The 26,397-nt window shown below is 39.8% G+C and overlaps 1 protein-coding gene across 3 annotated transcripts in view; it reads right to left on the bottom strand.

The window, feature by feature from the left end:
* CD226 (CD226 molecule) overlaps positions 1 to 26,397 on the bottom strand; it is a 118,742-nt gene that overhangs the window by 35,299 nt on the left and 57,046 nt on the right. For all 3 annotated transcript variants that reach the window (XM_055368328.2, XM_063699307.1, XM_063699308.1), the window contains exon 4: positions 7,264 to 7,608. In XM_055368328.2, the coding sequence (XP_055224303.1) occupies positions 7,264 to 7,608 (345 nt within the window). The remainder of the gene's footprint in view (positions 1 to 7,263; positions 7,609 to 26,397) is intronic.

Genomic DNA, 26,397 nt, shown 5'->3' on the forward strand with positions numbered 1-26,397 from the left:
GTTAACAATTCCCAGGTGCTTTTAGAATGTAAATTCCATATACGACAATAAAGTATAAATGGTTATTTCACAGTCGGAGTCATTTGAAAGGTCTCAAATAAATGTAGCCATGCATTGACTATTTTTTCCTTTCTCTTTTTTTTTTTTTTTTTTTTTTTTTTTTTTGGAGACAGGTTCTGGCTCTGTTGCCCAGGCTGCAGTGCAATGGTGCAGTCATAGCTCACTGCAGCCACTAATTCTTGGGCTCAAGGACTCCTACCGCCTCAGCCTCCCAAAGCACCATGTGTGAATTTTAAGTAGGAAGAAAATCAGTACATTTGTCTGAATTTGAATCCTGACTTGCAGTCTAAGTTCCCAGGGAGAGAAAAACTTTATGAAAAGAGTTGAAAATTCAATCAGAAGATAAAGGTCCACCTGTAGAACAGCAGTTCCTAGGATCAACTGCTTTCTAATTCTACAAACTTGCATTGTTTATAGTGGTGTTCTGTTAGAACTTACTTTATGTACATGAGGTAGCAATGTACAGTCAACAATGTTCTTCAATATAATAGTGTCATCAGATAAATTCAGCATGTAACCTTTTAGAGTTTCATTCCCTCTGACAATGACTTATCACTATTATTCAATATCTTACTTATCTATACAATAATAGTATGTATAAAAAATGACTTCAGGCAAACATTCTAGGTTTTTGTGTGTTCAAAAAATGAATAGATCAATAGTACGGCTTACAAAACAAATTAACTGACCGGTTGCATTTTTCTGAATGCAATAGATCATTAAAAAAAATGATCTGGGCAGAGGCAACAGTAAAGTAAAGATTCAACCACATAATAGCCATGATTAAGTAATCAACTCACTTGTGATGCTGGAAACTATGTTTCATCTGGATACCCAGTTTCACCGAGAAAACTAAATTGGGCTGAAAATTGTGGTTGATCTGTTTGAGTAGAGGTTATTTTAGCTTTTGAGCAGTGACACGGTGCTCTGGGATTCTGGTCATGTTGCTCCATCATATAAATTAACTGTCATGGACATTTTACTTTCCATGTAGGTAAAGATAATAAAAGGCTGAGGTTCACCACACAATGTCATGGAAAGGGACATATCTGTCAGCCCAGTGCACACCAGCTCAGACAGTCCTCATGTCTACAAGCTTTATATCTATTCTAAATTCATAGGAGTGGGACAGAAGGTTCTGGATTAATGGAATCCTTAAAAAAAAAAAAAACTGTCTTGTCTACAACCTGAAACTCTTCTGGAATCCAAATGGACTGGGAGCAAACTGGTTGGTTTTTGACAGAAATAAAAGGCCAAGGAAATAAGCAAAATTTATTTCCTTTCTTCAATAATTTTATAATCCAACTCAGGAGCACAGAGTCTCAAAGTCAGTAACCTCCCACAAGCCATCTACAGGCAAGATTTATAATCTGTATAAATAAGATGTATCATCTATATAGGGATGTATTTATAACTTACAGCACTCTATTCCCCTGTCCTTCCTCCTTGTCAATCCTATACCTCACATCGTTGCAGAGGAAATATCTGGGAAGATTCTCTTAGCTGTGGCACTATGATTTCCTAGTGAATAGTTTTGTAATCTTAATTTACTAATCCCATCCTTCTATTCAGATGACCAGCAATTATGTGCCACTTATATTAAAAATTCAAAATAAGAAAATGAAAGTTAAAAAAGTAAATAGCCCTATCTGAAAGTTATATATGTAAACAAGAGTTCATGAAAGTTTTTTCTCCAATCATTGCAGTTGATCTTTTGAAAGTTTAGTTTCTTTGATCAAGAATCAGTAAACCTCAAAGGTTAAACATTGAAGGAAAAAATCTGGAAAGAAAAGAGGTAGAAAACTTAAAATTAAAATGGACACAGTCCCTACTAGAATGAATAGAAACATTAACATAATCAGTCAAGAACACTTACTGGGCATATTCTGAAAAGATGCTTTGACAACTTTAAGCAGACGCCATAATCCTTAATCTCAATTAATTTCTGATAACCAGAGTTTGGAACATTACAAATAGATGCAGGCCAGGTGTGGTGGTTCACACTACCAATCCCAGCACTTTAGGAGGCTGAGGCAGGGGGATTGCTTGAGCCCAGGACCATCCTTGAAACCCCATCTCTACCAAAAATACAAAAATTAGCCAGTCTCATAACCCGGTCTCAAAAAATAAATAAATAAATACAAATAGATGGAAGTTAATAAGTCACTTGAGGGTAGCAATTTTCAGACTATAAAAGTTTGAGAAATCCAAGATGCTTAATATTTCAATGATGGGGAAGCAGTTTGGTCTGATGTGGAAAAAAACATAGACATTGAGACCTGGCTGAAACTCTATAGGAAAGAAAGCAAATGTGGTGGAAACTTAGTCAGTTAGAAAAAGGAGAAAGTAGGAAAGTGTGAGTGTTTTGAGGCAGTGGAAAGCACAAACTGAGATTCAAATCATGCTGACAGTATCTCTCTACCCTGTGTAGGACACCTTTGTGCCTACAAAGGTAGGTGGATCAGGGGCCTATGACCCATCACTGATCCCAGGACCAGATGGCTTCACAGATGAATTCTATCAAAAATTCTAGGAATTAATGCCAATCCTGAGTTTAGAAACAGTTCTACATTATCATGTGTAATCAATAAATGATTTAATTTTTTAAAAAAAGAAGCAGTTCTAAACTCAGTTTATGAGACCAGCATCACCCTGATACCAAAACCAGACAAAGACACCACAAAAAAAAAAAAAAAAACTACAGGCTGACATCCCTAATGAACACAGATGAAAAAATCCTCAACAAAATACTAGCAAACTAAATTCACCATCACATTAAATGGATTGTATATTCTAATCAATTCTGATTTATCCCTGGCATGCAAAGATGGTTCAACATACGTAAATCAATCAATGTAATACACCACATTAACAAAGTGATATAAAAAGGCCACATGATCATCAAAATAGAGCATAAAAAGCATTTGACAAATTAAACATCCTTGTGTGATTAAAAAAAAAACTCTCAACAAATTAGGTACAGAAGGAATTTACCCCAACACAATAAAGGCCATCTATGAAAAGCAAACATCATACCAAGTCATATAAGACTGAGAACTTTTGCTCTAAGATCAGGAAAAAGTCAAAGGTGGCCACTTTCAACACCTCTGCTCAACAAAGTACAAGAAGTCTTAATCAGAGCCATTAAACAAGAAAAAGAAAACAAAAGGCATTCAAATCAGAAAGGAAGAAGTAATATTATCTCTGTTTGCCGATGACATAATCATATACGTATAAAACCCTAAAAGTGCCACAAAAAAACCTGTTCAAACTAATAAATGAATTCAGTTAAGAGGCAGGATACAAAAATCAACATATAAAATATCAGTCAGGTTTCTGTACACAAACAGCAAACTATCCAAAAAAGGAATTAAAACAAAATCCCATCCCCAATAACAATAAAAAGAATAAAGTATTTAAGAATAAACTTAACCAAAAATGTTAAAGACTTGCACACTGAAAATCATATAGCAACTTATTCTTTCTTGATTATTGTTTTGCCATCTTTGCTCAAGAACTAATGGTAGCTTTGCTTGACAATTATATGAGATGCAGGTTTTCACTGTCATCACTTAATTTAACCTACCTCGTCCCATATTAATACATAACTTAGACTCTCCATACCAACCTAGTCATTTGACTACAGTCTCCCATGCACCATCTCCCCATTCCTCCTGCATATTTGGGGTTACTCTTCATAACCTGTTTCATGTCATTCCTCAGCTCTAATCATCAATGCCTCATTTGAACCTTGATGGTCCCACCTGACTGGTCTCACTGGTGGAAGACGATTATACAAGGACATGAGTAATTATACTTATCAATGGCAAACAGAAGTTTTTTCAATATTAGCCTCCTCCAGAAACTTTCTGCAAGAGCTGATTTTATTTCTTTTGCCTTCATTCTTTTTATAGCCAATAAGGTCAGTTTAAACAATAGTAGTCTGCAAATCATTCAGCTAATATTAAAATATTTGACAAACTATTTTAGTGGCACCTAAAATACTTCTCTTATGACAAATGAAAATCGAGAGGATGTTAAGGGCCAAAAATAACTGTAGTCACTGTCAATAAACAGACATTCCCCTGTGCTCCCCCCGTCCCCACTTTCCTTGCCCTTCAGTTCAGGCAAGTTTCAAATTCAGAAAAGTCAGTCTGGAATTATTTCATTCTACATTTCAGGACATAAGTGCAAAGGACAAGAGAAATGTATTTCTTTTCATTCAGCAAAGAAAGTCAGTGGTAAATGTGAGTTCAGTTCTTGCTTCTGCCATTTTCTCCTCTGTTCAAAACCAATCAAGGCCTGGATACTTGACCTGCTGGTTGGCAGGGGTCCTCTGTTGAGTGACCTGGTACTTGTCTGAAGATGAATGCAGGCAGGTAGGAGTCAGAGGAAGAGCCCCTCTCTGTGTGTGTGTCCATGTCTGTGTGTGCGTGTGTGTGTGTGTGTGTGTGTGTGTGTATGAATATGAGAGTCCTAAAAATCTCTCTTTTAGATCCAATACTATGTGCTATAAAAGAAGTCATTGAGAACTAACAAAAGTATGTACAGCAATTTATAAAATCTGCCACAATCACCTTTCCCTTGGCAGTTGAAATAAATTAAATCTGTCCCACATCTTATATCTGTCTCTCTGCTTTAATCTCCACATTGATTTTTGACCAAAGAGCCTCAGGACGTGAAATAATCAAATTGCACCAGAGAAAACACAAATGATCTGTTTTGCTTTGCATCTAAGTTTTATATTCAATCTCTCACTTATAAAAATTGAAAAAAGGAATTAAACTTCAACATACAGTCAATGGCTGTCATCTTCTGTCAATGATAACTCTTTACTAATGGATACAAGGTCCAGTTGACATTCTTTCAATCTGTCAACTGAATGTCAAAAAGCCATTTGCAACTGTTCAAAACACACGGACACTAACAATACTGACCATTACATTTAGTCATCTTCATTTCATTGGCAGAGTTTGACACTGTTTATAATTTACATACAAAGAAATAGTTTTGTGCAAGAAACTTAGTCATCTTTGGACAGATGAATGACATTTTTATTAATTAGTAAGAGTTAAATAACCATATCTCCTAAAAATCTGTTACCTTCATTTTCTCTATAATTTAAGATGTTTACAATTACTTTTTCAGCATATAATGGGCAAAATCTTATACGTGTTTGAAAGTGATTCTTTATAACACTTTTCTGAATAGAACATTTTTTTCTTGCCTTGGTCTCTAATCTGTTTTCACTGTTTCTTTTTCCTGACCAGTTTCAAAAAATACTTCCGTAATGCAAGGGATTTTTAGGTAAGAAGTACTTTTTGTCTGTGTCTGAAGGAACAGAGTCAACATTTAAAATGAGGAGTCTCTGCTAATTTTTCCTCCCCCAAATATTTCACCAACCACTCATCATTTTCATTAAATTCTAAGTCCAATGTATGTCTCACCACAGTTCCTAGAGGAACAAGGGAGGCTTGATGTGGTCCAAGGTGATTGTGTATGAAAAGATGCTATTCCCTGAAAATGCTCTCCTTATTATACACAGAGCTATAGTGGAGGCTTCTGTTTATACAAAACCTTTTCTTCTTCATTTTCAACACAGGAAGAAATATCAGTTTGCAATATGAGCAAAGTCTATAAAGGGACAGCCAAAGCCTAGCAAGCATTGGCTCTACAAGTCTAACTAAGTCAAAGGTAAATTAGCTGGCTGAAAGCATGTGGAAGGGAGAAGGGAAGGAAGAAAAGAAAAGGGAATGGAACAGAGTGAAAGAAGGAAGGAAGGGAGGGAGGGGAGGGAAGAGAGGGAGGGAGGGGAGGGAAGGGAGGGAGGGAGGGGAGGGAAGGGAGGGAAGGGAAGGGAGGGGAGGGAAGGGAGGGGAGGGGAGGGAAGGGAGGGGAGAGGAGGGGAGGGGAGGGAGGAGAGGGGAGGGAAGGGATGGGAGGTGGGGGGAGGTGGGGAGGGGTGGGGAGGGGTGGGGAGGGGAGGGGAGGTGGGGAGGGGTGGGGAGGGGTGGGGAGGGGAGGGGAGGGGATGGGGGCAGGGGAGGGGAGGGGAAGGGGAGGGGAAGGGGAGGGAGACGGGAAGGGGAGGGAGATGGGGAGGGGGAAGGTAGGGGAGGGAAGGAAGGGGAGGGGAGGAGGGGAGGGGAGGGAGGAAGGAAAGGAAGAAGGGAGAACAAAGTGAAAGGTTAAAAATAAATTATTTTCTCTTCCATGTCCCGACAGTGAGGAAGCTGGCCCAGAGGCAGAGCTGGGAGAGCCTCGGATGGCCTTCCTCTCTCTCAACTGTAATACAGGCCTCTACACAGACCTCTGTATGGGCCTCTCTATATTAGCACTTCTGTAAGTGAAAGAAATTACTTTTTCTCATACTCATGCAAAGTGGATCTAGGTTTTGCAGGTCCTGAAACACAATGAAAGGCTTCATTGTGACAAAAAAAGACAAATGCCTAATACACAAATAGTGTGGTGCCTTGGAGGAGGCCTTGGAGGAGGTGGAAGCCCCAAAGGCCAATTTCACCAGCACAAAGATTATACTCAGTAATGGTCACCAAAGATCTAAGTCAGTGGTTCTTATAGTGTGTTTGGGGGTCCCTGAGGATCCCTGTGTCCCTTTTGGGGATCTGCAAGGTCAAACCTATTTTCCTAGTAATATTAAGATGCAACATCAGTCTGTTTCTGCATCCACATCTGAAAAAGACTGAGAGAAAAAAAGGCACCTGTCTGGCAAACTGGCAACCACATTCTCAAACACCTGCTGAATTGCACTCAACGCAGCCCTGATTCAGCCATATCAACCTAGCACTGTCTTGTATTGCTGGGGTATGTGGGGATTCTAACACCTTATCACCACCATCAAAAATATTCATGTAATTGGGAAGATAGGAGTTCTACAGCTGAAACCTGAAGGCTGGTAATACCATATGTTTTTCAGCCCTTTACCAATTTCTTTTTAAGTTTCAGGATGGTGGCAGATAAGAAAATTCGAAAGATTTTTATCAATGTATCTGTGATTGATGGATTCACAAGATAAAGACACCCTAAATACTAGAATAATGGCCAACTCAACTAAATTCAGCCATTTAAAAAAATGCTGAATATGCGCATTAAATGAACATGTTTACCATAAATAAAAACAGAGACCAGCCCACGGGGCTGGCTTTTTCCATGTTTGACACTAGAAGATGTCTGGTGCTCACTCACCCTCGGCTACAGTCAATCTCATCACGAAGGTTTCATTTTCTCCTGCGCTGGCCTTCAAGTGGCAGCGGTAAAGCCCCGAGTCTGAGGCCGTGACATCAGGGATGACGATGACGCTCCACCTTCCGTGGCTGCAGTTGCTCACTATTTGTCTTGGGAACTTGGAGGTGAAATTTCTGCCATGGACCAAGTTGCAGTAAGTTAAGAGGTCGATCTGACGGGGCTGGATCTTTTCCCACCTCACTGCCTGCACAGGCCATGTCATCTGAGGCTGACAAGTGAGTGTGACATTCTTTCCAGGTTCCGAGACAATGTGTCTATTTGATGGCACAGCTGCCTCAAAACTATCTGAAAAGAAGAAGCAAATGATTAGATCCAGGTTGTCAAATTTTGGGACACCCAACTGGAAGATACCTAATCATAAAAATAATTGGTGATGTTACCTAACACAGTTCTTCCATTGTGAATGACCTCTTTATACTACTTTTTTTTTCTTTTTTCTGAGACAGTCTTGCTCTGTCGCCCAGGCTAGAGTGCAGTGGTGTGATCTCGGCTCAATGCAACCTCCACCTCCCAGGTTCACGCCATTCTCCTGCCTCAGCCTCCCGAGTAGCTGGGACTACAGGCGCCCACCACCACGCCCGGCTAATTTTTTGTATTTTTAGTAGAGACGGGCTTTCACCGTGTTAGCCAGGATGGTCTCAATCTCCTGACCCTGTGATCCGCCCACCTCGGTCTCCCAAAGTGCTGGGATTACAGGCGTGAGCCACTGTGCCCAGTCGTGAATGACACATTCTTGTAAGACAAAGGGTTTTTTTTTGTTTTTTGTTTTTTGTTTTTAAGTCCGGGAGATAAATAGAAAAGAGGATATGATTGTTCACACATAGTTCCGTAAGTGTTACTTGGTTAACCATGTAGTGAGAAACACAGCCAAAACCCCTGGTGCTTTTCTTGGTATCATATCAAGAGGCTGAATTTTACAAAGAGACTGTTAGACAATAATGCTGGGCTGGTGTCTCTGACACTGACCTACAGTATCAAATGTTCAGGTTATAATCATTCTGGCTAAGACTCTGACAGTTATAAAAAAGATACCATATCATTCTCACTGAATATACACATGATCTCATTCTTCAGATATACAGGGTTGTCTTACACATGAGTAGTAGGGCCCCACATGTGGTATCAATTCTTGATACCGTGAAAGTCCACCAGTATTCTCCCACCTTCCTCACACCATTTCTGGAATTCCTAGCATAAAGTACTCAGTAATTGTCACTAAATATCTAAGTCCATGGTCCTTAGAGTGTGTTTGGGGGCCCTGGGCATCTCTGTGTCCCTTTAGGGGATATGCAAGTTCAAATCTATTTTCCTAGTGATATTGAGATGAAATTCCCCCTCTTCACTCCAGTTCTCTCACAGGTATACAGTAGATATTTCCAGAGGCTCTGCCAGCTAGTGGTATGCATGCTTGAAAATTCTTGTGTTTTAAATTTTGCTCAATATTGATTTCTAATACAGTAAACATGACAGATATAGCCTACATAAACAAACACTCCCCGAGGGCCTTTATAATTTTTAAAATAGCATAAAGGGGTCTTGAGACCAAAAAGTTTGGGAATCTGATCTAAAGAATAAACTGTGGTAATTATTTCTTAAAATTAAGATAACCCAGCAAGGTAACAAGTGGATCCATTTATTAGTGATGAACACCTTCTTTCTTCTGATGGCATCACTAATGCCAACAAATCCTGACCTGCTATTTCAGTAGAGTGAGGCCTGGGCAGTAATGATGTCACAAAACTCTCTGGCACTAAGGGAGAAATGCAAAAAGTGGGAAGTCATCTGTCACTTCAACTATGTGACAGTTACACTCAGGACTGGCCCAGGAGCCATTGTCTTGGCATACAAACAAAAGAAAAAAGAAATAGAGAAAGAGAGAAAGGAAGGAGGGAAGGAGAAAAAGAAGAGAGAAAAAGAAAAAAGGAGGGAGGAAGAAAAAAGGAAGGAAAGGAGACAGAGAAACAAGAGATGTCACATTTCGAAAGAGAGAATGAAAGCAAGTCTAAAGTGCAGTAAGATTTGCCATCTATTGAACTAGAGTATCATGTCTACGATAGTTTCAGCCGCACCAAAAACTAGCTTCTCATCTTCAGCATGTGGTTCCATGTGTCAAAATGTTGTAAAAAGAAAACCACAGCACTCCAGCTTTCTCCTCTGTACAACCGTTTACCAAAGGTAGCAATTTACCCACATAACACACACCCGGAAAACATTTCGTCTCTAAGTAATAAAGCAACACAAGAAAAGGGGAAGAAAGAAAAGCAAAGGAAGAAAATTCATTAAAAAAGGGAAAAAAGGAAATAAAAGCTTAAAAGAAACAAAAGGAAAATTAAAATAAAAATTAAAACAGGGAAAGGAAGATGTGAGAAAAGAAGGAAATGCGTGACAACATAAAATCAGATGCTAGCACACCATGTGGAGAAATGAAAGAACATAAAAGAAATGAAAAAAAGAAGGAGAAATCGACTTTCATGTGAGCCCTTCTGGTCCCTGGGAAGTAAGAGGCAGTGTGGATGCGTGTCCTCAGTGCTCACACGCACAACTGTTTTGTGTTTTTCTTCTTCTTCTCTCTGGATGCCGCCCCGTCCAATCTCAGGAGCTTCCTTTGTCTGCCTATCTAACCAAAACCATGCTCTCAGGCCCCCGTGAACCTGCCGACTCAGGTAGAAACAGGGGTCTACTCATAGCCGTGTCTGCATTTGCACAAAGGACAATGCAGGAAGCAATGGGGAAAATCCTAGAGGGGATGCAGCTGTCTTTGGGGAGCAAAGTGCAGGGAGGTTACAGCAGAGGCTCCATGTGAGGACCTAGACCCGCCTCTCAATAGACTCAGCCTGGAGGTGAAAGAAGCGGTTCCCAACCCTAGAGCCAGGTGGTTCAGAAGCTCAGAGTAGCCCCTGATTAAGCTTTCCTGACAAACAGAGTAACTGAGTGGTGTTAGATGAAAATCAAGACCTATTACGAGGTCGGCCAAACCTGCCTTGCCTCAGATATTGCTTGTGGCTTCTCAGACCACAGGCTCTTCCTGCAAAGCTCAGTGGAAGGCAGCTCAAAATGACCTTGAAAAGAACTGCCAGAAAGAGCCCACACAAACAAGAGAACCCTGGGATCCTGATGAACTTGGAATTGGAAAGTGGATTCACGTGAAACAGAGACCAAACTGTCGTAGTTAATTGGGAAGAAAAAAATTTGATTTCAATAAAACAAATACAAATAATGAAAACCAGCTTATACTTATATGTGGCTATGTATTAATACTTAGAATAAACATTGAATAGACTGTGTTGTTTTCCCATGATTTTTATTGCAGGATATCATGATTAAATATTCTCTATTTTGTATGTGGCTTCTCTGGCTTGACCACAAATCATCCTTGGAAATTATTTCAGTGCTTCATCACTTTTCCAACCACTGCTCATGCCCTGGGTACCCCAAACATTGCTGGGTACATCTTCACATCATGCCACTGCCCCTGCCCACTAGCACCTCCCTGGCTACTGACCTGTCCTCCTCACCATCCTCACTGGTCAACAGTTCTGCATGCAGTTTGAGCAGCTCTGCAAAATCCCTCACCAACTTCACAAAACCCTGAGTCATTTTACTGTCAGCTTCGTAAACCCAAGCCTTTGTATAGCTAGACCATTTTATACTACTCTGTACTTAGCACCTAGAACCATGCTTGGCATAAAGTAGAGAAGTCAATCAATATTTTTTGGATAAAAAATTTGCCAACCTAAAGAATGGGAGGAAATATTTGCAAACTATGCATCTGACAAAGGTCTAATATCCAGCATCTATAAGGAAGTTAAGCAAATTTACAAGAGGAAAATGACCCCATTAAAAAGTGGGTAAAGGACACAAACAGACACTTCTCAAAAGAAGACATATACGTGGCCAACAAGCATATGACAAAAAGCTCAATATCACTCATCATTACAGAAAGGCAAACCAAAATGACAATGAGACACCATCTCATACCAGTCAGAATGGCTATTACTAAAAAGGCAAAACATTACAGATGCTGGTGAGGTTGCAGAGAAAAGGGAACACTTATACACTGTTGGTGGGAGTGTAAATTAGTTCAACCATTGTGGAAAGCAGTATGGCAATTCCTCAAAGAGATAAAAGCAGAACTACCATTTGACCCAGCAATCCCATTCCTGGGCATAAACCCAGAGGAATATAAATCATCCCACTATAAAGACACATATGTACATGAATGTTCACTGCAGCACTAATCACAATAGCAAAGACATGAAATCAACCTAAACGTCCATCAGTGACAGATGGGATAAAGAAAATGTGTTACATATTCATCATGGAATACTATGCAGCCATAAAAAAGAATGAGATAATATGTTTTGTGGGAACATGGATGCAGCTGGAGGCTATTATCCTCAGTAAACTAATGCAGGAATTGAAAACCAAATACCACATGTTCTCACTTTCAAATGGGAGCTAAAGGATAAGAACTTATGAACATAAAGAAGGAAACAACAGACACTGGGGTGTACTTGAGAGTGGAGGGTGGGAGGAGGGAGAGAAGCAGAAAAGGTAACTATTAGTTACTGAGCTTAATACCTGGGTGATGAAATAATATGTACAATGAACCCCTGTGACACATATTTACCTATGCAACAAACCTTCACATGTACCCACAAACCTAAAAGTTTTTTTAAAAAATTTTCTAATAAAATAAAACTGTATTTTTGACTTTAAACACTTGAAAAAATTAATTTGCAATTCACTTTGCACTCAATGTGATTGTATTTTTACTGATTTTGGGGGAGATTTACATCTATAATAACCCTAATATTAAGAAATATATTTAAAATAGTATTAGTCATGCCTAAACGAATTGATAGTTCTAGGCAACAATCCTCAGTGTCTGCAAATTCACAAATGCCATTTATGTTCCCACAGTACCACCTTGGAAGCCATAGCCTTGTCAAAATAATCAAACCTGATGCTAATCAAGCCTCCAAATCTAACCACCAACTTACAGAACTGCAAAGAGCAGAGAAACGTATCAAATGCCACCATGGGAAAGCAGCCCATGGGAATATGAAAAACTCAAGGTGACAACAACAACAAAAAAATGAAAGGTGGAGAGGAATAAACCTACAGGTTAAAGGGAGGTATTACACAGTAAAAATGTGTGGAACTTAAAAAGGAAAAATTTATAGAATCGGAGAAATGCAAAGTAGACACTTAATAATTTTAAGAAATTATTGCTGTTTTGTGAGGGGTGAAGGTAATGATGGTATCATGTTTATGTTAAAAAGAACACTCATCTTTTGAGATTCAGGCTAAAATATTTATAGATGAGATGACTTAATGGCTGGAATTTGCTTCAAATTAATCAAGGGAAAGAGAGAGTGTGAGAAATAGAGAACAATAACACTGACCCAAACTTGATAGTCGGCGAAGCTATATAGTGGTCACAGGGGAACTGATTATGCTATTCTTTCTATTTTTGTATATGTTTGAAACTTCCATTAAAAAAGCTTTAAAAGTATTTGTTTGTGGCCGGGCACAGTGGCTCACACCTGTAATCCAGCACTTTGGGAGGCCGAGGCAGGCAGATCACGAGGTCAGGAGATCAAGACCATCCTGGCTAACATGGTGAAACCCCGTCTCTACTAAAAATACAAAAAATTAGCCGGGCATGGTGGCAGGTGCCTGTAGTCCCAGCTACTCAGGAGGCTGAGGCAGAAGAATGGCGTGAACCTGGGAGGCGGAGCTTGCAGTGAGCCAAGATCGCACCACTGTACTCCAGCCTGGGCGACAGAGCAAGACTCTGACTCAAAAAAAAAAAAAAAAAAGTATTTGTTAGTACAAGATTTGAGAAGCAAGAGAAGGAACCTAAATTGGAGTCCCTGCCTGTGAAAGGTACTTCACACACCCAATCTCTAATCTTAACAATAACATCCAATCAGTATTAATGTGCCTGTTTCACAGTTGAAAAAATATATATACTGAAGTAGCTTTCCCAAAGAGCTGAGCTGGCAAAGAACAGAATCAGAAACGCGACAAACTAATTTGGTTTTAAAGCTCATACATTTTTCATGCCAGAACACCACAAATGCTAAACTCTCCTGTATCTTTAACCTCCAATTCTAAGTGGACTGTTCTCTCTCTCACCTCTAAACAGGATCTTTCTCCCACTCCTGAAAACCAACTTTGGACCTTTTGGCGCCATCCAGTCCTTGTTTCTTCTTCCCTATTCATTCAAAATTCCAGGAGTGGGTTCCCATCCTGCTCGGCCTCATCCTTTCCCATGTGTGCTTCGACACAATCGAGCATCCATTTCCACCCTTCTACCAAGACTGCAAATGTCATCAGTGTTCTTGACCTGAATGCTGGATGTCCAGCCCTCCTGGAAATACTCCACCCCTTGGCTTCTGTGACATTGCACTTGCCTGCCTCTCCTCTCTCCTTTCTGACCTCCCTCTGCTATCTCCTTCATGCTTTCTCTTCTTCTGCTTGTCCCTAAAAAAAAATGTGTGTTGTGCCCCCAGGAGTCCACTGCCCTTCCCTGTCTACTCACCATTGCTGAGTGAGCCTATCTACTCTCCTTGTTCAACCATCTCTTAGGTGCAGATCAAGTGCAAATCAATAGCGCCTGCTCAGTCAGACCTCTCCCCAGGGTTTCTAAAGCATGAGACGATAACTTGTTCTTACGATGCTTCAAATAGACTAAAAATTAAACAGCCCAGCATTGCCCTAAGCCATCTGCAGGAGCACTATTATTACACTAGCTAATTAGAAATGATGATAGTAGTAGCTCCAGTAGCTTCACGTATTCCCAACTGTGCCTAGACTATGAATATGCTCAATTAAGAACTTTTCTACAAACTCTTACTAGTCACCCAAATAAATGCAAAATGAAATGTTGACTGCATGATGACTAAGGAGGTCTCCTAAAGTGCCTGAGATAAAGTTCTCAAAAATAAGCAAGCAAAAGAAATAGAAAGGCAAATTCCCAGTTACAAGCAAGCAACAAAGTCCAGAAAGTGGAAAAATGGCACTTTTGAAGCTCATAGGGCATGCAGTGTGGGAGGACGTACTGAGGACAGAAGGAGAAACACAGACACAAAAGGCAGAATTTTCCAAGGATGCCTTTGCCTCCCTCATAGTTCTGGCTGTGACAGCCAAAAAGTGAAAAAGACAGTCGTGGTGGACACTGAACTGAGCTGTCAGGCAGCTTCAAGCAGAATAGAAACAGAAGCCTCTTCCCTAGAACGCATCAGCATTCCCAGAAAGAGAATGCAAGCTCCTGCCTACACTGTAGACTCCCTATGTGCATTCATTTCAAACACAGACAGCAATGACAGTATTGGATGGCATTTCTCTAAAAAGCTGCAATGTTCCCAGATGGCCAAGTTTGGGGATGTTACAGGTGGAATTGTCTCCCCCAACATTCCTATGGTGAAGTCCTAGCCTCCAGTACTTCACAATCTGATCTGATTTGGAAATAGGGCTGTTGCAGATACAATTAGTTAACATGAAGTCATCCTGGAATAGGGTGGCCCCTAATCCAATATGACCGTGTCCTTATAAAAAGGGGAAATTCTGACACAGGCATGAATACAAGCAGAACGCCATGTGAAGATGAATGCAGAGATTGGGTTGATGCTTCCACGGGCCAAGGAAGGCCAAAGATTGCCAGAAATTGCCAGAAGCTAGGCGAGACCTCTCCTTGCAAACCCCAGAGGGAACCAACCCTGTTGACACCTTCACTTCGGACTTCAAACTGCAAGACAACACATTTCTGTTAAGTTACCCAGCTTTTGGTATTGTGTGCCAGCAGCTCTAGGACACTAATAGGGAGTAAGGACCATCAGGATGACATCTTGGGTACAGTCTGGGCCTCGCCAGCACCCACCAGAAGCAGCAAGTCCACCCTGCTGAGAAAATCGGCTGTCTTCACAACACTGCTTCCCACGCATTGCCATTTCTGTCTTTCATCGAAAGTGCAGATAAAAGGGAAAGGACCAAACAAGATAAAAAATAAGCTAAAAGACCGCTTAACTGAAAGGCACAGATAAAGTGGGAAGAATGAGTTACAATAAAGAGATAAAAACACAACCCGACAAAGCCATCATGAAGGAAAGCCAGGCAAGGCCATTTGTGGAAATAAAAAAAAAAGGGACTAGATTCAGGCTGCGTGTCCTGCATGGCAAATCAGGATTCAGCCCAGAAAATCCATATTAAGAGATGATTTGCAGTATGTCCAAAGAACGATTCCCCTGTCTAAGCACTGAACAGCAAAGGACTTGCAATGCAGGCCCCGGCAGGTTTGTGATTCAGATTACCCAGGAGTCAAAGCAACTGCTGAGACCACCTGCCTCCCCAGCTTCAGAGCCCAGGCTGCCTCCAGGGGCAGCTCCATGGAGCTCCAGAATCTTGAGATTGGCTCCTGAAAGGTAACCGTGGGTCCCCTTGGTGTAATGTGTGTTCAGGTTCTAATTGTTAAAAAAAATAACTTTCAATCTCTCCACCACGGTACAATGAGAATGATGCTTTTTATTATAGTCAGTATCATAAGATTTGCTGAATCACATGGAAAAGTCAAACTTTGGAGCCATTCTGCAGTTTCTCTCAACCAGAAAAATTACTGACTAATGGGATATAAGAATTTTAAATATAGGTAGTACATCTCTGAGGTCTCATAAAACCAAAAAAAATAAATAAAATGCCCAAGAGCATTGGTCTGTTTTCTACTAAAATGTTACCAATTGGCCCCCCAGGTTAGACAATTTAATGTAGACTTTCTGCATGGCAGGTTTTTAACAGAAAAAGACATCAAGAGATTAACACCATCTCTAATGATTCCCTACTAGAGAATAGATTGTTAGTGATGGTCCCTGGAGACTACATTAAGCATTTTGTCCCATATACTTAAAAATATTTTCAGTATATTTTTAAAGTAAAATAATAAGGCTTGAACGAGTCCTTACTAAGTGCCAGCATTAAATGCATTACCTAAGCTAGTGCATTTAGTCCCCACAAATAAGTCACCCAGCTGTGAATGGCAGGACATTCTTACCTAGGCAGGGCGTCTAGGGAGCCAGTCTCAAACCAGCCCTGAGAAGGGACTCCAGTGACAGCCAGAGTTTTCTTTTCTACCCTGCAGCAGGGCAGGATCTCAGAGGCAACATCAGCTCCAAGGACGCCTCTGCTCCTAGATAGCTTATTTTCTGATGCCTTAACTCTTATAATTAGAAATCAATTTCTGCACTTGTCCTTGTTAAAATGCATATAAAATTTTCAATTCCTGGCAGGCACCAACACATTAGTGTGAAATTGTCCATTAGATTGTTTTCCAAGTAGAAAGCAAGGAAGATGTTTCCCACAGGAGAGTGGCCAGCAATAGACTTGCTGTGGCAAAGGAGAGACAGGAGAGCCCAGAACTAGCCTTGTCCCTGCCAAGGTGAGTGCACCACGGGGCAGAGGGCGGAGAAGGAGAGTGAGTGGAAGTGCGGGATTGGTGGGAGACTCATGCAGAAAGATGGACTGCAAACCAGAGGCGGTGAAATTTTACCTCCTTTATTTTTCCTTCCTTTATTCATTCAACATTCATTCCTTCATCCACAAAGATTACTGGGTGTAAATAAAACACAGACTGGGTTAGGGGGGAGACACACAAGCAGATAATTGCTGTAAAAAGACGATAAGTCCTCCAAAGAACAAAGTGATGAAAGCACAAAGAGAGCCTGTAGAAATTCCCCACTAACGCCCTGATGGCATCTGCAGAGATCCAAAGAGACGGAGCTGTGAGTTTCAGAAGCAGCTATTGCCCGACGGTGCTCACCAAGGTCTGTCAAAGATTCTCTCACCAAACACAAGGGTATTTGCCAGAAGAAAATCTATTTAGGACTCCAAACTTAAGCTGTTCGATTGCATAAGTTTGATGCCTTCAGAGCATCTACTCCGGGTTCAATTTCCTTCCTCTTCTCATATTTTCTGACCATGTCACTATTTTAGTATCTACTTCATTACATTTCTTTGGTATTTCCAGATGGCTTTGTGGAGAACAAATAAGTACCATTTGTGATGCATGACATATGAAAAATGACTAAGAACCAACTGATATAATGTTAGAAATGGGAAACCAAGAAACAGTACCTGCACACCCTCAGAATGTACTCTACACATACTATATATGCCTAGATGTGAACTTACATATTTTGACTTCCACTGAAAAAAAAGATGTAATAAAATTAATTCTAAAACTAAGTTTTAAAACACACTGCTCAGAAAATCAGAGGTTCACCATTGCTAACAGTGTGATTCCTATCCAATTAAAATTGCTCTGAAAATTGGAAGATAATTTCTGCAAATTTCTGCAGGCAAAAGACATGACCTATGAAATAGAAGCCATTTTCTGTAGGGAAAGGAGAACACAAGGTCCTCTGGTCTTGCTCAGCGCTGCAAAAATCTCCAGTCAGGAATAGCAACAGGACTTAAAGAAAAGCAAACTAAAAATTCACCCTTACAGCTCTCTCCTGAAAATGTGAATATGAGTCCTATTTTGCCTAGCAAAATATTTCACGCTGTAACTGGCCGCAGGCAAGAAAGGTGAGGATTTCTTGGAGGACTTCGAGTTTCAGACAATATTCACGTTCGTTGTAAGGGAAAATGGCAAATGACGAATGGGAAGAACTGAAAGATGAAATCTTTGCTTGGGTTTCGCTAAGCAGTAAGTTCCAAACACCCTGCAATGCAGGGAAGTCCATAAAAATGGAGCAGGAGCCAGGCTTGACTCGGACAGTGAGCAGATGCTGTCAAGCTCTATGGACACCTCCTGGGACCTTTCTGCCTTCTTGAAACACCCCAACTTCTGTGCTCTCTTCTCCCCTAACAGCCAGCACCTGCCCCGCTAGGTTGGAGCACTGCCCAGGGTGGCTGGAGCCTGCCTGAGAATGCACACACTGATCAAGGGACCCTGATCCAGTGACTGACCCTGGTAGAGTTTGCTTTTCCTGACCAGGCAGCTTCCCTAGACTTCACTGGATCCTGTGCCCTTGCTGGATCTCTCCTTCCCTTTCCAATCCAGATCCCCTGATGGGTTTCCCTGCGAACACTTCCTAATGGGTCCTTTTCACATTTATCCTCTTCTCAGGGACTGCTTCTGGTGAATGTAATCTAAGGCAAGTACAATTGTAGAACTTTACTAAATTGTACTTGGAGCCTAGAATCTAAATTTCCATCAGTGTGCCTGGAACCACATTCCTAAATGTCTTTTTTGTTTGTTTTTCAGATGGAGTCCCACTCTGTTGCCCAGGCTGGAGTGCAGTGATGGTATCTTGACTCGGCACCTCCTGGGTTCAAGCAATTCTGCTGCCTCAGCCTCCTGAGTAACTGGGATTACAGGCACGCACCACCATGCCCAGCTAAATTTTTTGTGTTTTTAGTAGAGATGGGGTTTTGCCATGTTGGCCAGGCTGGTCTCGAACTCCTGATCTCAAGTGGTCCGCCCACCTCGGCCTCCCAAAGTGCTGGGATTACAGGTGTGAGCCACCACACCTGGCCCTTGAATGTCTTCTTGATAACATGACCTGAGTCAATGAAATCTCTCTTATAGAAGCAGGAGGTAGGATGGTGCTTACAGTGGCTGGGGATTGGGAGAATGAGGGGATAACGGTTAAGAGGGTACAAAACCTCAGTCAGACAGAAGACATAGGATTCTTCCTTTTTTGAGCTCCGTCACACAGCTTGATGCATATAAATAAGAGAGTATTGCTCATTTCAAAATTTCTAGAGAGTGAATTTCAAATATTCTCACCACAAAAAAAGTTAAGTATTTGAGAGGATGGATACGTGAACTAGCTTGATTTAATTATTACACATTATATTTATAAGTTATAACCTCTGTTTGTACCCTATAAATTTATAGAATTATAAATTGTCAATTTACAATTTAAAAATTAATAACAAAACAAAACCGACTCTGTCTTTGACTCTCTGTTTGGCTCTATCACTCTCTCAAGTCCCAGCTTGACCTATCTCTCTCCCAGGACTTACCCACAGTAATCTCTCAGCCACTGAATCCTACGGCTCTCTCTTTCCACACTTTTGTGTAATTGGATATAACAAAGTACTGCACTTGCAAAATATAAACTGTCGTGTTTTCTATTTCTGTGGCTATGTCTTGCTTTTCTCAGTTATGCCAAGCTCCTTGGAGGCAAAAATAATTTCTAAAATATTTGTTTGTTTCTTGTTACTCCACCATGTTTCAAAAGCTTGCCAGTTAATTGTAGGGTGAATTGTACTCCTTCTAATCTCAGGAAAAACCTTATATAATAGCTTGTACATATTGGATGATTAATAAATACTTGAGAATTCATTTACTACCTCTGTAGGAGTTAAGCACAATCTCAAAGAAATCTGCACAACAGCAAGAATGACTAACACAAAGATGATGAACGGTGTTCTTAACCAAACAGAATGAAAATTTGAGATATGGTTATTAGAGGCTTCCCTACATTTTTTCAACTGGACTATTAAAATAGTTGTCAAAATGAACTCTAATTGTAGCCCCTTTTCCCTCCAATTCATATTGCATCAAAGACTATATAACTAACATATAAATCTTATCAGGCGACAGCTGTACTTTGAAAGGTTCAGATGTTTCCTATTCCTACTACAGGACAAAGCACATGTTCTTTAGCAAAATCCTATATGATTTTATTCTTGCCTTTGTCTCCATTCTCATCTCCTACTAGAATCTGCCATATACTCCAGTTTCCCCAAGAACAATATTCACCTTTATGATCTTGCATCAGCTATCTCTTCTTCTGGAATGCCTTCATATAATCCTTCCACTTCATTCCAAGAACACTGCTATTTATCCTACAAAATTTATCCTGTGATGCCACCTTATCCTGTGATATCACTTATTCTGTGACATCACCTATTTCAAGGAAGTATTTTCTTACTCATTTCAAAATAGGCTAACTACTCCCTCCTCTGTTTTACCTCTACCTTCTATTGTGTTGTTTTTTATTTGTTGTCATTTACTTCCTGCCCTAAGAAACTATCCACTCCTTAAAGACATTGTACCTTCAATATGTCTAATCTTAGCAAAATGCCAGGCACATTAAGTCTCCCAATAATTTTGGGGGGACTAAATGGACGAGAAAACATCTCCAAAGATGATGTGTTGTAAATTTAGCGAATGATACCAGGAACTCAGAGCAATATTTTCCACTCCAGGCCCTACATGAGTTTGGGTCTCCATTCCCACTTTTGCCAAATGGAAACCCACACAGCAGATTTCCCTCCTGGCACCACACACCCCTGAGCATCAGCCAGCACTGCAAATTTATGGTTTTAATACCTCCTCTCCAAAGAGCTCCAGGTGCTTTTCAAACCACAGAAAGATCAACAGTATTTCTCACAACTCCCTGAGGTAGAAGAGGCTGAAATTATTTAGTTCAAACCATAATGAAGTTAAAATGAAAAATATAACAATATTAAAAAACCAGTGTGAGTACAGCTATTAGCAGGGATAGTTGTAATCATCACATCGATTCAGAAAAGCAAGTAGCCCAGAAAAAACTAACAGCAAGAGGGAAACAAGAGTGTCCGTGGTATTTATTTTGGATTTGCAATGAAATTTGGGAATTAAAGGAGATAATAATACATGTATTCAGCATTTAATTTGTGTTCTTTATACGTCAGAGGAAATGTCTGCAAATTAATCCTACGCAACAATAATTCTTTAAAGCATTAAATATGTGAAGATGACTACACCAAGCATTAGTTGAAATAGAGAATACTGGAAAGAATCTAAATGTCCAGAAACTTAACAAGGTGAAGCAAATTATGAAAAGTAAAGATCAGTCTATCAGTATTGGAAATGCTTATGACATAATGTACAAAAAAAATTTATCAACAACATGTATGTACACTTTGCTAACAGTTAGAACATGTGTGTACTCTGAATGAGAGTTGAACAGGAAATGGGAAGAGGAAACACAAGAATGGCAGCCTGAACTTTTTTCATTTATTTCTTTTATGCATTTTAAAATTTCTGTAAATGTTTTGATACTCTTGGTGCACTGTGTTAGTAGTTTTCTAAAGAAGGAGGCAGCCCTGTGAGGATGGGCACACCTTGGAGACTTGAGTCCAAAGACTAGAACACAGAAAGGAAAAATAGGAACTTCACTTCACAGTGGGAAAACGTGGCAAACACACCTTAACCACATGATGGAGACCAACATCTCAGTGACGCTGCGTGGATATGAGGTACCCCTTGATATGATGTGATGAGAAGGGGTTCATGACTCTGGTATTCTTTCCAAAATTCCATATTCCCAGTCTAATCATGAGTGAAACATCAGACAAACCCTAATTGGGAGATGCTCTGCAGGACACTGGGCTAGTATTCCTCAGGCCTCACAGGGTTGTGAAAAGCAAGGAGAGACAGAAACTGTCACAGATCAGAGGAAACTGGGGAGAAGTGGCAACTCAATGCAATGTGGTGGCCTGGTGAAGGAGACCCTGGAAAGGAAAGAGGACAAAACATAAACACTTTGGATCCAAATAAAGTCTAGAGCTGAGTTAACGGTAGTATACTAGTTTCAGTTTCTTTGGTTTAACAAACATACCGCAACAATGTGAGATGTTAACAATGGGGGAGACTGGATAAGGGGTATATGGAAACTATCTGTACTAGTTTTCCCACTTTTCTGTAAATCTAAAAATATTCTAAAATTTAAAGATTATTAGAAGGGTAAGAGGGCCAGATTTGGGAGTCTATAAAAGAAAAGAAACACAAGACAGATGGTAGAGCAGAAGGAATGTTTTTGCAACACCATCTTGAGTGGTACAAGGCAATGGAGTAAACACCACGAGACGTTGGGACTACACTGCAGTCGGTTAGGAAAGAGGAATAATAATGAGTTCTCATGGGTGGAACCGAGGCCATAAATAGCAAACTGGGTGTTGGCGAAGTGAGTTAGCTCAACATACTGGTGCACAAGAAACAATGTTAATTGAAATGGTCCAACATTTTGCTAGCTAAAAAGTATAAATTTCTCTGTCTTCCTTGAGATAGGTCTATGTTGGCACATGTGAGTTAATCTTATTTTTTAAAGTGAGTACTGTCAAAAAATTCAGAGAAGGCTCAGTGGAACAGGTTTGGGGTGCTGGAGATTGCCACAGAGCCCCATCTTTCCCTTGAGGAAGGGCAATAGAGTGGATTAGCAAAGAGCAACTGAACACCGGCATCCTTTCTCCAAATGCTGACATTTATCCAACTAGAATATTGAGCTATTAAAAGTCTATTAGCCTAGCAAGCCCTGGGAACTGCCTTCTTCATTTTTGGAAGTTGGGACCAAAACAAATTGAAAATAAACCCTAAACAGATATTGCTACAAACCACATATGAAGAGCGACCTTAAAGTCCATGTTCATAGAGTGGGCACAACTGATGCGGCCAGGCACTCCACTTCACCCATCCCCGCAGGTCGGCAATCCTCACACACACGAGAATGCTAACACTCATATAAGTTTGGAATAACACCCAATTGACTCAAAATGAGGCCAGAATTCTCAACTCTAATCCAAAGCAACTCTTTTCACCACACTTATCTGCCCCATGTATTACTTTTTCATGTATTTTCTAATCACTTGATTAAAATAAAGAGGTAAATACTTTGGTATACATTTTTAACTGTGATTTTTATTCTTTTCTCAAAATAAAATAGAATATGCTCATTTTACATGTGTGTATGTGTGTGTGCATATGTGTGTGTGTATTACTAATAAGCATACTGAACTAAGAGTCTTTGCCCACAAAAATATATCTCTTAATCATATTTCTTGGCTGTGGACTTAACTTTTTGTTCAACTGAATACAGTAAATTCTTCATTTTCTTATATCTATTCAAAGTGTTTCTTTCTTTTTATTATACTTTAAGTTCTAGGGTACCTGTGCACACATGCAGGTTTGTTACATATGTATGGTGCTGGGAAAACTGGCTAGCCATATGTAGAAAGCTGAAACTGGATCCCTTCCTTACACCTTATAAAAAAATTAATTCAAGATGGATTAAAGACTTAAATGTTAGACCTAAAACCATAAAAACCCTAGAAGAAAACCTAGGCATTACCATTCAGGACATAGGCATGGGAAGGACTTCATGCCTAAAACACCAAAAGCAATGGCAACAAAAGTCAAAGTGTTTCTTTCATTTCTTCATTTAAACATAAAATGGTTGAGCCTTCTTACGGGAAGAAATTTGTGAAAACCCAGAAGACATCAAAATCTGCAATGTTGTCATAAAGTGAGTGGCTATTTTTAAAATGATGCCTCTTCTATGTTTTTGTTTGTTCGCTTATATCCACATATCTTTTCCTTCCTGAGTTCTGAGAAAGGGTATACAAAGCTCTGTACATTTTGAGATTGAGATGTCTAGACTACAAAATTCTTTAAATTTTTGGACACAAAATTCCTCTCTACTGAGGGCTAGAACAAATGTCACCTCTGATTTGCTCAGGGATTTGGCTATATTTCATGATCCTTATTAAGAAAGATGATAATAATCTAGTCTTTAGGTCTGACTAATAATAACAGCTATAGTTTGAGGACTTATTATCTGCTTGTGACTATATTCAATGCTTTGCATATGCAGTACTATTTCATTTTCACATTTACAATTCAGTGAAGTATGGATTATTGTATCATTTTACAGATGATGAAATTCAGGGTAGAGAAGTAAAGAGAAGAATCAGTCTTTGGATCTAATCACTTGTAACAAATGGGATCTGTTTCTCTCTCTCTCCTCAGCTTTAGGAAAGGAACCACACAGCACAAGCAGGAGCTAGCAGATAAAAAGCATTTAGGGAACTCAGTGCAATAAACAGTTTGTCTCAGTGGTTTCTTATAACTAGAATAAGGTACTCTCAGATCTAAATGACACTCTGCTTATTATGAATAGGGACAATAGAAAAGATCACTTCTGATGGGCAGATTCCTCTAGCACCAGCACCAGACAGTGGGATAAACGGGCTCTGGGATGCGCCGTCATACCTGCCAGCCCAGCAACCACAGCCATCTTCCCTGTCTCCACCCCCTCACCTTTCCCAATAGCAGTGGATGACAGAGAGAGACATCACCAGAATACCAAGGATATCATAGAAAGAAAAATGAACGTGGAAACATTTTAGAAAATAGATCGCCAGAGCTCTGAAAACCAAAAAAGTCCTTATTGAAGAGATAAGTGTGCCTAAAGGATTTGTTATTGTCACAGAGCACAGATCAAAGATGGGATTATTTAAGCTTTTTATTTCTCAGAGTGAGAAAAGGACAGGTCTGGTCATAATTAGAAAACAAAATAAACTTTTTATTTTCTAAACATGTGCTTTTTTCTAAATGAAAAACTGCCTAAAGCAACTCTAGAATTTTATTAATCTATGTTTATGCATTACATGTGAACATTATTTAAAAAAAATAGATCATCTTAGAGCGAACTCAGTAAACATATGCCATACTCTTAGAGTAACAACCTTTGTAAATTACCGTTTAAATTACAAGCGTGGGGTAAGTTGGTGCTTAGAGTAGTTGGGAAGGAGGCAGGAGAAGTCTCTGCAGGATGGACCTCACGAGCAGTCAGGAGTTCAGTGTGCGCAGAGAACTCTTTTTGCAGGGCTCAAGTGTCCTAGTGAAATGCTAAGCCTGCATATTATGGAGTAAGGGACCAGCCCTCTGAAAGATGGGCTTCAGATGTGCTAAAAGAATTGGAGAATTATAGACAACCTCACAGGAAAGGGAGAAAAAGGAAGAAGATGTTTCTTATTAAAGTGTGAAGGGGAAAAAATGGCATCCCATGACTTCTCTATCATTCTATTGATCTTAATGAGGTTTCTGGAAACAAAATGAGTTGGGGGAAATGCACTACTTCTATTAGAGAGATTTCCAAAATTTGGAAAGCTGTCTCACTGTGATCATATTTTCATAGCATGATTTTGGAACAATAATCTAAAATGTCCAGTATTTATACTACCATCTATGAATTCGGTTTGTATGTATTATGTCAGAATGTGAAAAATCTCTGGCTCTGAAATTCTACCTTTCTATATAATATTTCAGATCACACCTGCAAAACTACTCTATGACCTTGACATTTTTGATGAGTTTGATGAGATCTTCTTTGACTGCTTCAAGTCAATCACCTCATATCAGTGCCATTGGCAATTCGAGGAAGACAAAGAGGAGCTTGGTTCAAGCTGATTAGCACTACCAGAAAAGAAACTCACAGTGAACACCATATATCAATTATTCCATTGAGTTCATGGACCAAGAGGAGAATATTTATTTTCAAGTTTTGTGGTTAGCAATTCCTTGTGATAGTTCTGCCAGTTTCCAATTTTCTCACTGAAGGGCTACAGAGTTCAGCATTTGTGCCAAGTCCTATATATTGCTCCTTTACAAAAGCATTTCTACTGAAGTAAATTGGAAAAAGAAGAAAAGGCAAGATAGACTAGACTTTTGGCCCTCCTTCTAATTGAGAATGACAACCACAACCATTTCAGTTGCATTCAGCTGTCATTCTGTTACTCCCAATAAAACAGAAATGTTCATGCTCTAAAGTAACTAACACACAAATAACCATCAATTGAGGACCTACTATATTTAAGACAATGTCCCAAATTCTGAGCCAAATCTCAAGGAAATTGCAAAGGAAAGTCAAAGGAAATAAAATCAATAATGCAATAGGTCCTCACTCGCCTGAAAGTAAACTGGCACAAGAAAACACCCAAAAAAATATTTTTTTACTATCTTAGCATACTCTGATTTTCTAGAAATTCTACTCTTGTTCAGTTTAAAGTGAGGGAAGATTTTACTTTGAAGTATTAGAGCTTTACCAGAGTTGTTCATTTTGGAAACAGTATCGTTAATGATTGACAATGCCATTCAGGGTAATCACATCTTCTAGTCATAGTTCACAGTGATTCTAAATGGAGGTGAACACATTTCACCATTTCATTTTATCCCTCTCACACAATAGCACCTGGACATGATTTCAAAATGGTTAAGGAGACTTATAAAGTATTTATTAC

The sequence above is a fragment of the Gorilla gorilla genome, chromosome 17, assembly GCF_029281585.2.
Source record: "Gorilla gorilla gorilla isolate KB3781 chromosome 17, NHGRI_mGorGor1-v2.1_pri, whole genome shotgun sequence".
Classification (NCBI taxonomy): Eukaryota; Metazoa; Chordata; class Mammalia; order Primates; family Hominidae; genus Gorilla; species Gorilla gorilla.